This window comes from Condylostylus longicornis, unplaced genomic scaffold (assembly GCF_029603195.1).
Source record: "Condylostylus longicornis isolate FDR11 unplaced genomic scaffold, ASM2960319v2 ptg000040l, whole genome shotgun sequence".
Taxonomy (NCBI): domain Eukaryota; kingdom Metazoa; phylum Arthropoda; class Insecta; order Diptera; family Dolichopodidae; genus Condylostylus; species Condylostylus longicornis.
This window is the reverse complement of record NW_026578009.1, coordinates 5,761,283-5,775,837: the sequence shown is the minus strand read 5'-3', so window position 1 is coordinate 5,775,837 and position 14,555 is coordinate 5,761,283. Positions and strand designations below refer to the sequence as shown.

Here is a 14,555-nt window from a genome sequence, read left to right as displayed (position 1 = left end):
TCATATTACCCAATATTTTTCTAAATTTTCTTTTCCATTTTATCGAATTTACAAGCATTCTTGTATTAATATCGTTCTTGAAATTAAATTGCAGATGAACAATTTCTGTTATTAAATTGTAAGCTGAACAATTTATCAATTTTACAAAAGTTTTAATAAGGACGATTCCGGTATTCAGATAATTCATTTATGTGAAAAAAAAACATAATACCGATGATTTGTTAATTTCATAAAAGTTAATTCAATGGGCAGGCAACAACAGAACTTATTGAATTCGTAATCAAGAAATTATGAAAGATTAAGTTGTATTACAAATTACAGACCCGAGTATAATTTTACAAATTTTGAAGGCCAACATGTTTTTACTTATATGATTTACTTATATTATGCCTTGTTTTTGGTTTTTGTTAACATATCTAAATAATAATTATGAATATTCAGGCAACTAATACAATTTACGAAAGGTAAATTGCGGCAGTTAAAAAAAAATTAACATAATTGTAATGCGGTGATATTATCAGCTGTTCTAAAATCTTAATTTAATAGATGATTATGAATTAATTCATTCCCAATTTACACCTTTTAGTTTAAATTTACAAAGCAGATGAACTACCTTATATTTCAAAATATATTTTATTAGGTCCACTTTGACAGGGAACTTCGTTTATGACATTTTCTGTTCTTGTCGACTTCAAAAACTTCTTATGATTATGCCTCAACGAGATGTGTTGTAATAAAATTGCATTCTGAAAAACTTGGTAAAAATAATTTGAAGATTATGGGGGTAGAAAAGCGAGCATTAATAAAAATTTTTTTGTAGTAGAAAATTGAATTTTTTAAATAAATTTGGTTGATTATCTCAACTTTTTATCTTTATGGACATACACGTTTTGTAAACGGATAAACAAATGGTGATTATTTATTTAGTCGACTGATTATTTAATCACAATTCAAAATTTTTTTAATGAAAATTATATATATTGTGTATAACAAATGTTTCTGATAAAATTTAATTAGAAATATATTTTACAAATATTAAGTGAGCTTAAAGAAGTTTAATAAAAAAATTTCAAAAAATTATAAAAATTAATTTTGAAGGCATTTATATTTTGTTGCAAAAGCAATGAAATTTTCACCCTAGTAAGAATATGTAGAAATTTATATTAAGAACAAATCCACTTAGATTAATCGCAAAAATTAAAATATACGAGTATTTAATGTAATTTTTCTTTAATTTTTAACTCGACATCTTGTTACCCGAAATGTGAAATACATTTCTGTAAGCTATAACTTATCTGAAAAATAAATGCGGATGGATTTTTTATCAAATTAGAGTTTAAAATTTTTGGTTACAGTGCAGTTAGGAATTACTTAAAATATGTACTAAACTGGTTATAGAACGTCATACTTTTTATAAAAATTTTTAATTTTTTGTATGTTATTTTTCACTTTCTTAGTAATTTTCACAAATTTTTTCCACAGTAGATGTATAAAATTCCTTCTCGTCTCGTGTTTAACTGTTATTTCTTGATCTTTTTACACTTATTTCAAGTATGCACCCAATGTGATCGTTTTTAACTTATTTTTTTTTTTAAATTATGTTTATATAAACTTTACTTTTTTAAATTTAAAAAAAAAGAATCATTCTTAATTTTTAATTTCTTTAATATTTTTTTACAATATCAAGCACTTACTCCGATTTTAATTTTAGCCTTAAATGCACTTCTCAATAAAATGCAATGCAAGAAAAAAAAAAAACTATCACCACTATAATCTCAGTCGAACTTATCTATTTTTTTTTATTATATTACAGCTATTATTATGATTATTGCAAAAAAAACTAAAAGAAACCAATCCTTAATGGGAGTATCCCTTTTAAATTTTTTTTCTCGTGTATTAAATACAATCACATTATATCACATTTACTTATATTAAATATGCTATGCATGTACTATCAAAATATTTCTTATATTATAGACACATATTTATATACTATTATAAGTAGAAAAAAATTTTGGTTCTTGAGAAGAAAATCAACATTTGATTTATATAGAAAAGAACAGATATTACCGAAGAGCTTGAATGTCCGCATGGGACTGAATATTTCTAGAATAAACATATAATCTTTTAGAGAAAAGTATAAAACAAAAAACCTCAAAGGATATACAGAATTTTTTTCTTTGTTTTTCTTTTATCTATTATGTACCTTTAATCAGTAACAATAAAATTATCCTTTTTTCATACACAACAAGGGATATATGAGAGAGAAATAATATTATAAATTTGGTTTACTTTGAGTATTTTTTTTTTTAATAAAATGATAAGAATTAAGAAATGACCTTCAAGAGAATAACAAATTTTGATGGAGAGAATGTGAGAGAAAATAAAATACAAGAAAAAAAAATAAAAATTTTTGAAATTGAGAAACGAGAATCGAATTGAAAGGTAATAAAAAAAACATGTTTAAAAATTTTTATGAATGGAATAGTATTTGTGTTCGTATAGGTGGAGGGATTCAATTGTTATTTTATATTAAAAATAATTTTACTAAAAACGTGTTCATTGTAACATGATTTAACTGTCATGCGTGGCAATTATCTGCAAAAGAAAATACATTTATTGGTATAATATTGTGTATTGAAGGCGATAATTAAAAATTTAATATTTTGGTAATAATTTATAATTTTTTTTTAAATTTTTTGTATTGTACTTTTATCAAAACAGCATATAATATGTAAAATCATATCGGGCAGATTTGGTTTAACTGGATGAGATATCGAATATTCAGATAATAGAGACCTAAACTGATTCCTCAAAAGAACCGGGTGCCTTAGATAGGCAACGTGTAATCGAACGTTCGATGATAACCTGGTTGTGATGATAGCAAAAACGACACATTTGTGCTAATTGATGTCTGGTTAACTGTTCTATTTAATTAGTGCAAATTTCACTGTAATAACATTAATTTTAATTTTAATTATCAATTAACATTAAACATCAGATCATTAGTTAAGATCATTAATTTTTCCAATGATTTTTTCTCTTTCTTAAATATTTTCAATACTTGATTTTACTCAAGAATCATTCAGTATGTTGTTTGTTTTTCAAATTTACTTAAATATCTGCTTAATATTAAAAAAAGAAAAATTTCGATTGAACTTCTTCAAAGTAGTAATAAGTTTTATGAAGCTAAACTGGATATCCCGGTTACACAAATTAAAAAAAACTCGATAATACAATGCTGTGAATATTTGCAAGTATTCCATTCCCGAGCAGTAAATTAAGATAGCCGAAATCGTCTTTTTTCATATATTTTTGTAAATTATTCAAGGCGCTTTAATTAAAAATATTGAAACTGAAATAAAGATTCCATTGGAATGCAGTTTTATATTTTTTTGTACTGTAGTAGAGAAATTGCTTGCAAAGGAAAAATCAGCTTCAACTCGGGATAAAGAAAGTCTTGCCAGAAACGAGATCTTAAAATTTTGAATAGGTGTATTTAATATATACCATTTTGATTAATAATTTTTGCTTATTCGAGGATAACACTAACAATATTAAAACATTTTATTAAACATAAAAAAATTTAAAAACCCATGTACTCGTATTACTATACTTTGGATAATTTCAGCTTCATTTTCTCATATTTTCAATTAACAAAAGCAAACTAACAGAACAGATGATTTGGAACCTTTTAACTTTCGTTTTTACTTTTCTTTAGTGTTATAATAACGAGTTTTAAGGTTTTCATAACATCACAAGTTAAAAAAAAAACTCCTCGTCAAATCACAAGTTAAAAAGAGATTCCTCGTTAAATCTTTTTAACTTGTATAATTGTCGTTTCGACATCTTAATATAAATTGTGGAAATCTAGTTAAGAATCGCGATTTTGAACTTAAAAATTAAATCATTTTAATATTTCAGGGAAATTTTTTTTTTGCATAATTTATAAATTTTTATTTTTTTAAATTAATATTTTTGGTCAATTGGTACAGGTGTGTGTAAGCAAAAGAATTATTGCGTAACCCATGCTACAGATTGTGTACAGTTATTCATTATAAATTTTCTTAAAATGTCACATTTATTAATTTTTCTTTTTTTTTTCTTTTGTTTTTAATTAGAAACCGAAAAGCAAATAACTTTTGGGTATATTTTTGCCCATAAATTAAAATTTTTTATTATTTCAAAATGGGGAAACGAAACCAAAAAAAAAAACTAAAAATCCTCAAATTATATAAAAAGAAAATCTCGACTTATTCTTATTTAAATTGTTAAGTAAATATTGGTAAAAAGAAATTTAAATAAAAAAATTTGTGGACTCTAAAGAATACACTTTTATTTCTTTTCTATATACTCGTGCACGCGGCCGTTTACAATTTATGTGTACAGTACAAGTTACAACATCAAACCATTTTTAGCAATTTTCACCATCTTAATATAAAAATTGCATAAGAAATTATTTCCGTTCCTTCTAAGAAATTCATTTCCGAATTTCTTTTGTTAAAAGAAATGATGCCCCAGTGTTTAATAAAATGAAGACAGCACCTTTAAAATAATTTTCTTTTGGACATTATAAGAAAAAAAAACTGAGAAGATAAGAAAAATACAAAAGAAAAACAAAGGGAAAGGTCCACAAAATTTCATTTTTCTTTATTAACACTTCAGTGATTATGCATTCTTAGGACTTCTCCTTGGTCTTATCTGCGCATTTTTATTATTTATAATCCTGATTTTCAATTGTAATTCAAAAGTTTATTGTAATTCTTTTTTTTTTTTTTTGCAATTTTTTTATATTCAAATTTCATATAGTTCATAAAATCTCAATATAGATTGTTATGTAAATGAAAACAGAAAAGGTTATTTTTGAATTTTTTTGATTAAATTTATTTGCATCTAGAAAATGATCGAATAATTTTCCTACCCAGATGAAAGAAGAGTTTTAAATTTCGATTTTGACATTCCTAGGGGATTAAGATTATATAATTAAACTTCAAGATTATTTTAGTTTTGAAAATAATGCCATTTTAATTCAACATTGTCAAATTTAGTATAATTTTTTATAAAATGAAAGCTCAGAAATAAAATGTTACGTTCAATTCCTAAAATATTACAAAAATATACCGTTTCTCATATATAAATAACAAACACCATTGAAAATATTTCGTTGGTAGGTCACTTTGAGATTTGACAAAATTATAAGCTCATTTTATAGCAAATTTTTGTTCATTTTATAAATTAATTATTATCTATTAAAATTTTAGTATTAAATAAATTTGCGGCAATTTAACAAAATTCGATAAATTAATTTTTGACCAACTTATCTTGAATTTTTGTTGGGCCGAAACCCTTCTGGCATAATGGAAAGGATAATTTTTTTGTGTGTAATACATCTACATATATTTTATAATCTATACGTACAAAAAATTTCTTAATTTCTTAATAATTTTCTTTATAGTTAAATAATCTATTGTCCAAATTTATTGTAATTAAATTTAAAGAAAAAGCTAATAGAAGGTTTGTTTAAAATATTCCTCCCATATTTACTGCATTTTTTAAAATAAAAACATAATAGCTTAATTTCATAAATAATAGTTTTATCGTTCATTTATAGATCTAAATTTATATTAAACCGAAAGTTATAATTAAAAATATTCAAGTTAAAATTTTCAAAATAATTTCCAAAATAAGTTCTCAAAATTCTATTCCATTTATAATTCAAAAATTCTATTTTTGACTAAATCTGACAACTAGATCTCGGATCTAAAATCCAATAGTTGAGAGAAATTCATTCGAAATGGTTCGTTTACGTTTATAGAATTTAAACCTTATAAAACTACTATTCGCAATCAGTGACTTTGAACTGCTAAAGAATTATGATTGCAGTTAAAATGTTCTTTTTTATTTTTTTGAATAACAAAGAGTACGGTTTTATTAAAATTTGGAATTCACATGATATTTAGAGCAATTTTAGGGGATCAAATATCCGATGTTCAAAGTTCCATATTACATCATAACATTTACAGATTTTACTCTTATTAATTGACACTCCCTATTTTACTTTGCTTTTTATACCTTCAATAAAAGTATTTCAAATATCAAATAATATTAAGGTTTTTGCACTTAAAACCAATCCCATTTTATTACTCGTACCAACCGCATTGTGTATACAATAGGTAAGTTATGTGATGGCAACAAATTTTGCATATCGAGTTTTCGGTGAGAACGCACTCCTGTCGGTCTGTATGCACGCGTGTATCTCAAGTTCGGCTGGACCGATTTTGATGAAATTTTCTATGTAAGTTTATTTCGATTGTGGGACGGATTGATCAAATTTTGGGATATGTCAGGCTTAAGGAACTGCACGTTTTAGCGGGCCTGTTTTACATTCTGGATCATTATGAGAAAATATTCAACAGACTTACATGGAATTTCATATATAAGCCTCGTTCGACCGTCCGCGAAACCTCCTAACTTTTGGAAGAAATAAAGCGTCAGCAATTGGACGTTTACTAAGGGATAAATATACATTTTGCTTATATAAACAGAAATGATCTAAAATTTGATATTTAAATTCTTCGTATTACTACAAATAACATATACATTTTTTGGATAGATCAGGACTCGGAAACTGATCGGCGGGACGATTTTACATTTTTCACCATATCTACGGAACGTATTGATGGAATTTTTGGAAATTTGATATTTGAGTTCGGGTTTTTACCGAAACTAGGAAACATTTCAGGGAATTCGAGTATAGCACAAAGTCAAATTCTACTAAGAGCCAAATTTACATTTTTCCAGGTATTTTAACTATAAGCTTACTAATGCCCTACAAGGTGGAAATAAGTATTTAACAGGAATTTTTATAATATTCTCTTATACATAAAACAAATAATACATAAAACACTTTCTCTTAACTAGACAACACGCATTGCGGTGTGTTATGTGCTGACCACATCAGATTTTTTTTTAATTATTCACCCGTAATTAACCTATAATATGTATCTTACCAATAATTTATATTTATATATGATATATATATATATATATATATGTGTTATAAATTACTAATATATATACACTGTGTGTAGTTATTCAGAATTGGTGAAGTTTATTATATTGTGTGTAACATTTCTTATTAAAAGTAAATTACTATTTCTGATCGCGTTTTCATTTCCTTTTAAGATTGCTAAGAGCCATCCATTTCCTTTCATATAAATTGGGGATCTAAATATTTTTTTTTTCATTCTTTTAATTTTTATTTTTTCGAAACTAATTTAAATTTTTTTGCTTTATTGATACATAAAATAAATGAAAATATATATAAGGATAAAAAGACGTGACAATATCCTATTCCTTATATTTTTAATAAAAGACAATAACAAGAAAAATAAGAATAATTATTAAAATCGAAGGCGATGTAAAAAAAAAATAAATAAATATTTTGAATAAAAATCGACGAATTCTAGTTATCTATTATTTTAAGTTAAAAATTTTCATTGTGTCTCGTTATTAGTCAAAAGAAGAGAAAATAATTTGTGGCAGACCACCTTGTAATAAAATTTTATATATATATATATATATATAAACACATAATATCAACCACAGAAACTCATTCCATATAATAAGTACTTAATTGAAGATTTTCATTTGGTTTTATTGTATCGATTTAGTGCTGGACAAGGAGAGAAAATTTAACAAGGTTCAAAAGAAAAGTAAATCGTAATTATTACCTACAACTATAAGTACAAATTTTTAATAATTATAATATATTTTATTATGCGAAGTTTATTCAATATTGAAATACTGTAAAAAAATACTCCTGTGATTGTAAAATGAGAAAATTATTCATAGATAATTTGGTAAATTAAAAATTTTGCTAGCTCACCAGAAGAAATTTTTGAAAAATTTTGCTATTAGTTATAACAAAAAAAAACGTGGTATAAAAAACAACAAAACCAAAAAAAAGTTGTTTATTACTTTTTCCTCATTTCGTGCGTTCGTCATTTCGTCTGCACCTGCTTTCCAAACTTCTACACTTAAAATATATAAACAAAAGTATTTTCACAATTTTTCTTAAAAAAAAGTGTTTTCACTAGAAAATTTGCTAAGTACTTTAAAAATTACTGGTTTGATCCGAATTTATTAAAATTTAATTTTATAATTTTAGAAATAACCATCGATTTGCGTTGAAAGATTTTTTCCCAATTTTTGAGATTTTGTTACACAACGTACCTTTTTAGAAAAATTTAGCAATTGCTTCTTTGAGTTATAGTTCTTGTAAAAGTTAAAAATATTTTTGTTTGATTATCAATTTCTTTTTGGTGTTCTAAACTGTCCAGTATTTAATTTTGTTGTTTATAATTTGAGTTTCCTTTTAAAATAAAAGTATTATGTATATTTTTTACATTTAGCCAAAATAAGGTTCATAATTTTTCTTTTGTATATTTTCGAGAAATTTAGAGAACAGTCTTTTATTGTCTTGCATATGTCCTTTGTCTTGCCTAAATACCTTCTACCTCATATTACTTTTTCTATTTTTATAAATTCCCAATTTTGCTTATTTTTAATTTTGTAGCACTTTTTTTTTATTTACACCTTTTGTATGTTTTACAAATTGCCTTTTTTTTTATCAATAAACTTTGATGCCTCTGGACATGTCATCCTGTTTTTATAAAGTGAAGGCATTCTTGCTATTAGAAAAACTTTTTAGTACTTATTTTTTTTTTGTATTTGGAATCAAAATTAAAAGTTTTTGTAAAAGACAAAGCGGTAAAAATAAATGAAAACCCAAAGAAATTCGACTCTATTCTATTTACACAAAAATGTTTATAAAATTTCAAGAAAGTTTTGAATTCATTTAATTTTTGTGAAACAATACGTAAGAATTACTAATGAGTTGTGGTAAAAGAGCAGAAAAAAACCAAAATCAAGAAAACGGGAAACAAAAATAATAAATAGAATGAACTGAATTTATGCGAATGGTGAATATTATAAATTAAGTTAAAGTAATTTTATTTACAATACCAAAGTAATACGGATAATCACGAAAGTTTCATCCCATTTATTGCTTCAGCCCTATGACCATCTCAAAGGACCGACGAAGTATACCTCTACAAGTTACCTATCAAATTCAAAGTTGTAAATGCAAATTTCAAATTATGTATTTTACCTAAAAAATGTAAATAGGTACCTGCTTACATATTATGTATTTTATCTAGAATTTGGTTTTTAATACCAAATATACTTATATATTATCTTGAATTCGGTAGGTAATAAAACATTGAAGCAACATATGCTCATATGTACATATTTAACCAAAGAAATTAAAAAAATGTTTTGAAAAATTTAAATGAAATTCCAAATACAGACACAACTTGATACAAATAACCCATTATTTACAATTACCAGCTGTTCTTTAAATTTATCTTTAAAAATATTTCAATTTAACAAAGAAAATATTTTTTATGAATTCATAAAACATGAAGTTTCAATGTAATGTATGTATGTATATGCATTAAGTATACTAACTAAAATTTGATAAAGCTTGTAAACGGAAATATCACATTTTAAAAAAAAAGTCCTAAACATTTATATTACTCGTATCTTAAATAAAAATTAAGGCAATAGTATTGAAGAAAATCTTTGTTCTCATTTTTGTATAGTCTATGTATAGAGTAGATAGGTATACATTAGATACATAATGCAAGATATGAATTTTTATTTTGAAATTAGTTTCTTGTGTATGAAATCTACGATTGAAATAAGTATTTAGATTTAGTACAAATAGAAATTCATAATTGTCTTCTAGGTTTCCATTTTCATTTTAAAAATTTTGTAATAATAATCCCAATGAGAAAATTCGCAATTTGTAACAAAATTATGTTCGTGCTTTTATAAAGACGCGTTTTTGTAAAATTGGCTTAAGTGATTTAAAGAATTAGTTATAATAATACTTAAATTGTGATTATCTTTAAATTATCCAGGAAGTTAAACCAAGTTTAAATATTCTAAAGTCATGTGTAGTTCGTTTGACGGGAACACTAGCCGCTACAATAGTGTAACATACAATCAAAGTAGGTCATTTAAAATTAATGCCGCGCATAAACCGAAATTAAATTGATTGTTCTACTCACAAGCAGTCTTATTTAAATGAAATGCCAAAATCTCGATACTTATCTACTACATATGCATATTAGGGACTGAATGATGAACTGTTTTTTTATCTTGAAATCTAAATATTATTGAATGTGATTTTGTATATGTATGTACATATGCAATAAAGTATTGTATAATAGTGTGAAAAATACAAAAAAAAAGAAAACAATTAGAAAAGAATGGAACTTACGTGGATTTAGTATTTGCACCATCCTTGGTTTTGAATCGGTCCTTTGATTTTGATCTACTTCTTGGTTTACTCATATTTAAAATTTTAATGATTGTGTTGAAAATTTTTAAAACTTTGCATTCAGTTTTTTGATTTTTTAAGTTATAAGGATAAATGCACACATATTAAGTAGGACACTTTTGTTTAAATAAAATTTGTCATTTTTTAACCAATATTATACAAGCCTACTGATATACATATTAATTTAAATATCAACTTCATTACAAAACAATATGAAGAAATTGAAAATAATGTTTCGGAAAGTTTATAAAAAAAAACACCGAAATTACACTTTTTTCATTTTAAGAACCTCTTTTAAGCGCAAAAATCCCTGCTCCATTAACAAATTTGAATATCACATTTTAAAAAAAAATTTACATATCTATAAAATTTAATATCAATAATTCTTAAAATTAAATTTATTTTTTCAAAAAATTTCACCAATTTCTCTGAAATTCACTAACTCAAAATTTTGTAAAAATATATTTTGTAAACAACTGTAAATGTCAGCGGTAGCATATGATGTGACGTTTGATGACAGCTTAAAAGTCATGCGCATTAAATATTGATGTGTTCTCACTAAATTTCCCTGCTAGTACTTTTAGGAGAACCTAAAAATATTTATCTCCAAAAAAGGAAATTTGTCATTTGAAAATAATTTTGAATGTGTATATATATTTTCAAAAAAAAAGCTATTCTGTCTTATTCTTGTTATTCTGAGTAAAAAAAACACCAATTTTTACTTTATTTTCGTGAAATGAGAAATACATTTAATACATAAAAAAAAATACATAATTAAACTCATGCGTTTAACCGACTTTAAGATTTGTTGATTTTCAATTTCATCGCTGTAAATTTATGATTGCTTCAAAATTACATCAACGATTTACACCAGATTTATTTTTGTTTGAAAAATAAACGACATTTGATGTGAATGAAAGTTGTCAGTTTACCCATCATAATGTAAGTAAACTATGTATTTCATTAAAAATTTTACCCTCGACGCTCAATGAGAACGTCACCGACAACGAATACATATTACAAAAAAAAAATAATAATGGCAGCAAAGCAAATCACTGTTCTCTAATCTAATATATTCTTTGCTTATTTTATCGTTCAGCGTTGTTTCTTCGACCTCAGCTGATGACGTTGTAGTTGTCGTTCTAATTGAGCGTCGAGGGCATGATGTAGCTGTCGTTCAAATTGAGCGTCGAGGATTAAGCGCATTTATTTAACATTTTCATTTTATTTTGTTCCATAGGAGCTGCCATTGTGGATAATTTAAATATTGGTTTGAAAGTTAAACAAGTTTCTTTTAATATGTATATTGTAATAACAATTTATTTTTTTTTATAAATAAATTTTCTAATCAATTTTAGATTCAGAATTTTTTTATTTTTATTTAAAAACTAGTTAAAAAGTTGAAAAATTAATTTTTTCTGTTTTGACGCTTTGTTAACAAACAATGATGTTTAGCAACTGAAAACTTTTGCTTTGCTATTTGATATTAAGAGCTCCTTGATACTTCCGAAATCGAGCAAGATCTGGATCTGAAGATGCTGTTTTATGATTTAAAAACGAACACGAATTTTTTCTTTTTTTTAGGAGAAAAGAACGTCCCAAGTAAAATTTAACATAATCAGTTTTTTATATTTAATGAATATACTTCCATACTTATTATGTACATATGTGTATGTATGTAAAGAGAACAACGGAAGGAAACTTAACGAAAGGACAATTTTAAGAAGAACAACGGTATATGTTCTAATATAAAAGCTATTAGTAGCGCTAAAAAATTAAAATCAATTTTTTATTATAAAACTTCATAGAAATTCATAAAAAAAAACGATTTGGACTCTATTTTGGTACCAGCATGCATTTTTTTGAGATTGTAATTTGTTGGAGTTTGGAGATACATACGTATACATATATATATATATGTATACAAACTGATTGGAGATAAAATATTACATGTAAGTATATGCATACATATTAATTTATTTTAAGAAAAATCGTCCAAAGTTTTTGAAATAGATAAACTTAAAGCAAAACTGTTAGGTATATCACACAGGCAAAAAGGATTAGCTTTTAATATTTTTAGAATGCTTTCATCACTTTTTATATTTAGAATACATAAATATGTAGCTACCTACTTTATCATGAGTCAAAAAAGTCAGTAAGTCAGTCATAGACGACCAAAATAAAAAAAAAATCAGAAAATTTGAACACAATGTTTATCCTTTACCAATTAAAGATCCTTAAAAAGTCTGCTATACTTAACAGATTTTTGTGCTAATTATAAGAAAATCGCTTATAGTGTAAAAGATTTTAGACAATATTTGAAAATATTACGAGTATATAGTATATGCTGAGCTTTCATAGCTTGGTTGAGTGTAGTTCTAATTCTTAATTTTTTGATTTTGTTTTCCAATATACATACAACATACGTAAATATGCAGGGAAAAAACCAATAACTATCAATTAAACATATTACATATGTACAAATATGTATGGAAAAAACATTATGTAAATAAATATTATCTTCCTTTACTAACATTCCATTATTAACATTGAGGCTATTTATTTGGCGACTTTTTTTTTTATTTTGCCCAAGAGGAATATTCTGTTAATATTTCTATTAAAAATTGACGTACATATAAATTATTTTTACATATATACCATATTTTTATTAAAAATATTTGATTATCAAAATATTTCATGTAAATGTGCATACGTATATGTGCATGTATGTAGATACATATTAATTAAAATATCAGCCAATTTGTAAATAAAAAAATTGAAATATGTTTGTTGATTGGTAAAATTAATGTTGAGATGGGGCAAAAAACTTCTGAACATAAAGAGAAAAGTAGTTTGACCGTGTCAAGTTTGTGATACTCACACTGACACTTTTTAAGAACTATGTAACTGTTGGAAAAATTACTCCGTACTAACACTTTTTTTTAAAATGATTAAACGGTTAGAATCATAGTTTCACCTGGTCATTTGTAGTTTCAGCATTGTAATTTGTATGGGTTTTGGGATATGACAATGTTATTTTTGAATTTTTAGGATAACTCTAATAAGAACTTGCACACAAGTAAATTTTAAAGGTTTCGAGATATCAAATTATTTTTAGAGTTGGCAGCTATTTTAACCTCTACTTCAATCGAACTTATATTACATATGTAAGTTTATAGGGGTAAATTTACAACATACTTTGAATATTCATTTATACGGGTATAAAAATAAAAAAACGTAAAAATCTTTGGCAATTAAAAGGGCTGTTATTCCAACTTTTTGTTAATATTTAAAAAAAAAAAATCAAAATATTCAAAAACTAAATAAAAAATGGTGCTATTCATCAATTACTGTCATTGAATAGAAACAAAAAAAAAATTTATTAATTTTAAATTGAAAAATAAAAAATCTGAATTATTACCGAAAGGCTTTATGAAAGTGTTTTTATTGCCCCTTCCAGGTGAGAAATATTAATTATATATTTTTTTTTTCGTCAATTAGTAAACTGTTTTCAAAGATCAACCTTCTTACGGTATGACTGAGACAAATAATGTTTAAAATATTGTGTTAAAAGATTAATAAGCACATTTTTTTTAAAGAAATTTTGCTTTACATTTTCCCGAATTCAAAACATTAATAACTGTATAACCAGATGTTGCTATTTTGAAGTTATAATACATTAACCCTTTGTTATCCAACAGTATGGAACGTTTGAAGATTAGTGAAAAGCATAAAAACTTTGGAAATAAGTAGAAGCAACCTAAATTTTTTCAAATTAAAATTATAATAAACACAATGGTACATAGTTAATGGATCCAATTATTCAATTTTATCATACAATTAAGTAAAATTTGCTCTAAAACAAATCAATAATTTTAGAGGAATTTAAATTTTATTGAAATTCAATGGTTAATATTTTTAATTTTTTTTATAATGGCGAATTTTTTTAATAATGGTGTTTTGTTCTAACTACATATATAAAAAATTTTTGTGTACATGGGCCTGTTAGTATATTATTTGTAACAAAAATCTCATTCTTACAACAAACGTGCGTTCATGGATGAATTATATTTTTAAAAAAGACCCAAGTCAAAGATGAATTATTTGGCAAATTTTTTTTTACAAACACGTTTCTCACATGTTACGT

General features: G+C 24.8%; 1 protein-coding gene across 2 annotated transcripts in view; it reads right to left on the bottom strand.

Annotated features, from left to right (window-relative positions):
* LOC129609693 (uncharacterized protein MAL13P1.304) overlaps window positions 1-10,842 on the bottom strand; it is a 30,000-nt gene extending 19,158 nt beyond the window's left edge. Inside the window, exon 1 of one of the 2 annotated variants that reach the window (XM_055521796.1) lies at window positions 10,349-10,842. In XM_055521796.1, the coding sequence (XP_055377771.1) occupies window positions 10,349-10,422 (74 nt within the window). In that variant the 5' untranslated portion in view covers window positions 10,423-10,842. Of the gene's footprint in view, window positions 1-1,408; window positions 1,532-10,348 lie in introns of those variants that run through there. The other variant, XM_055521797.1, reaches the window with a different exon arrangement.
* Between the last annotated feature and the right edge of the window lie 3,713 nt (window positions 10,843-14,555).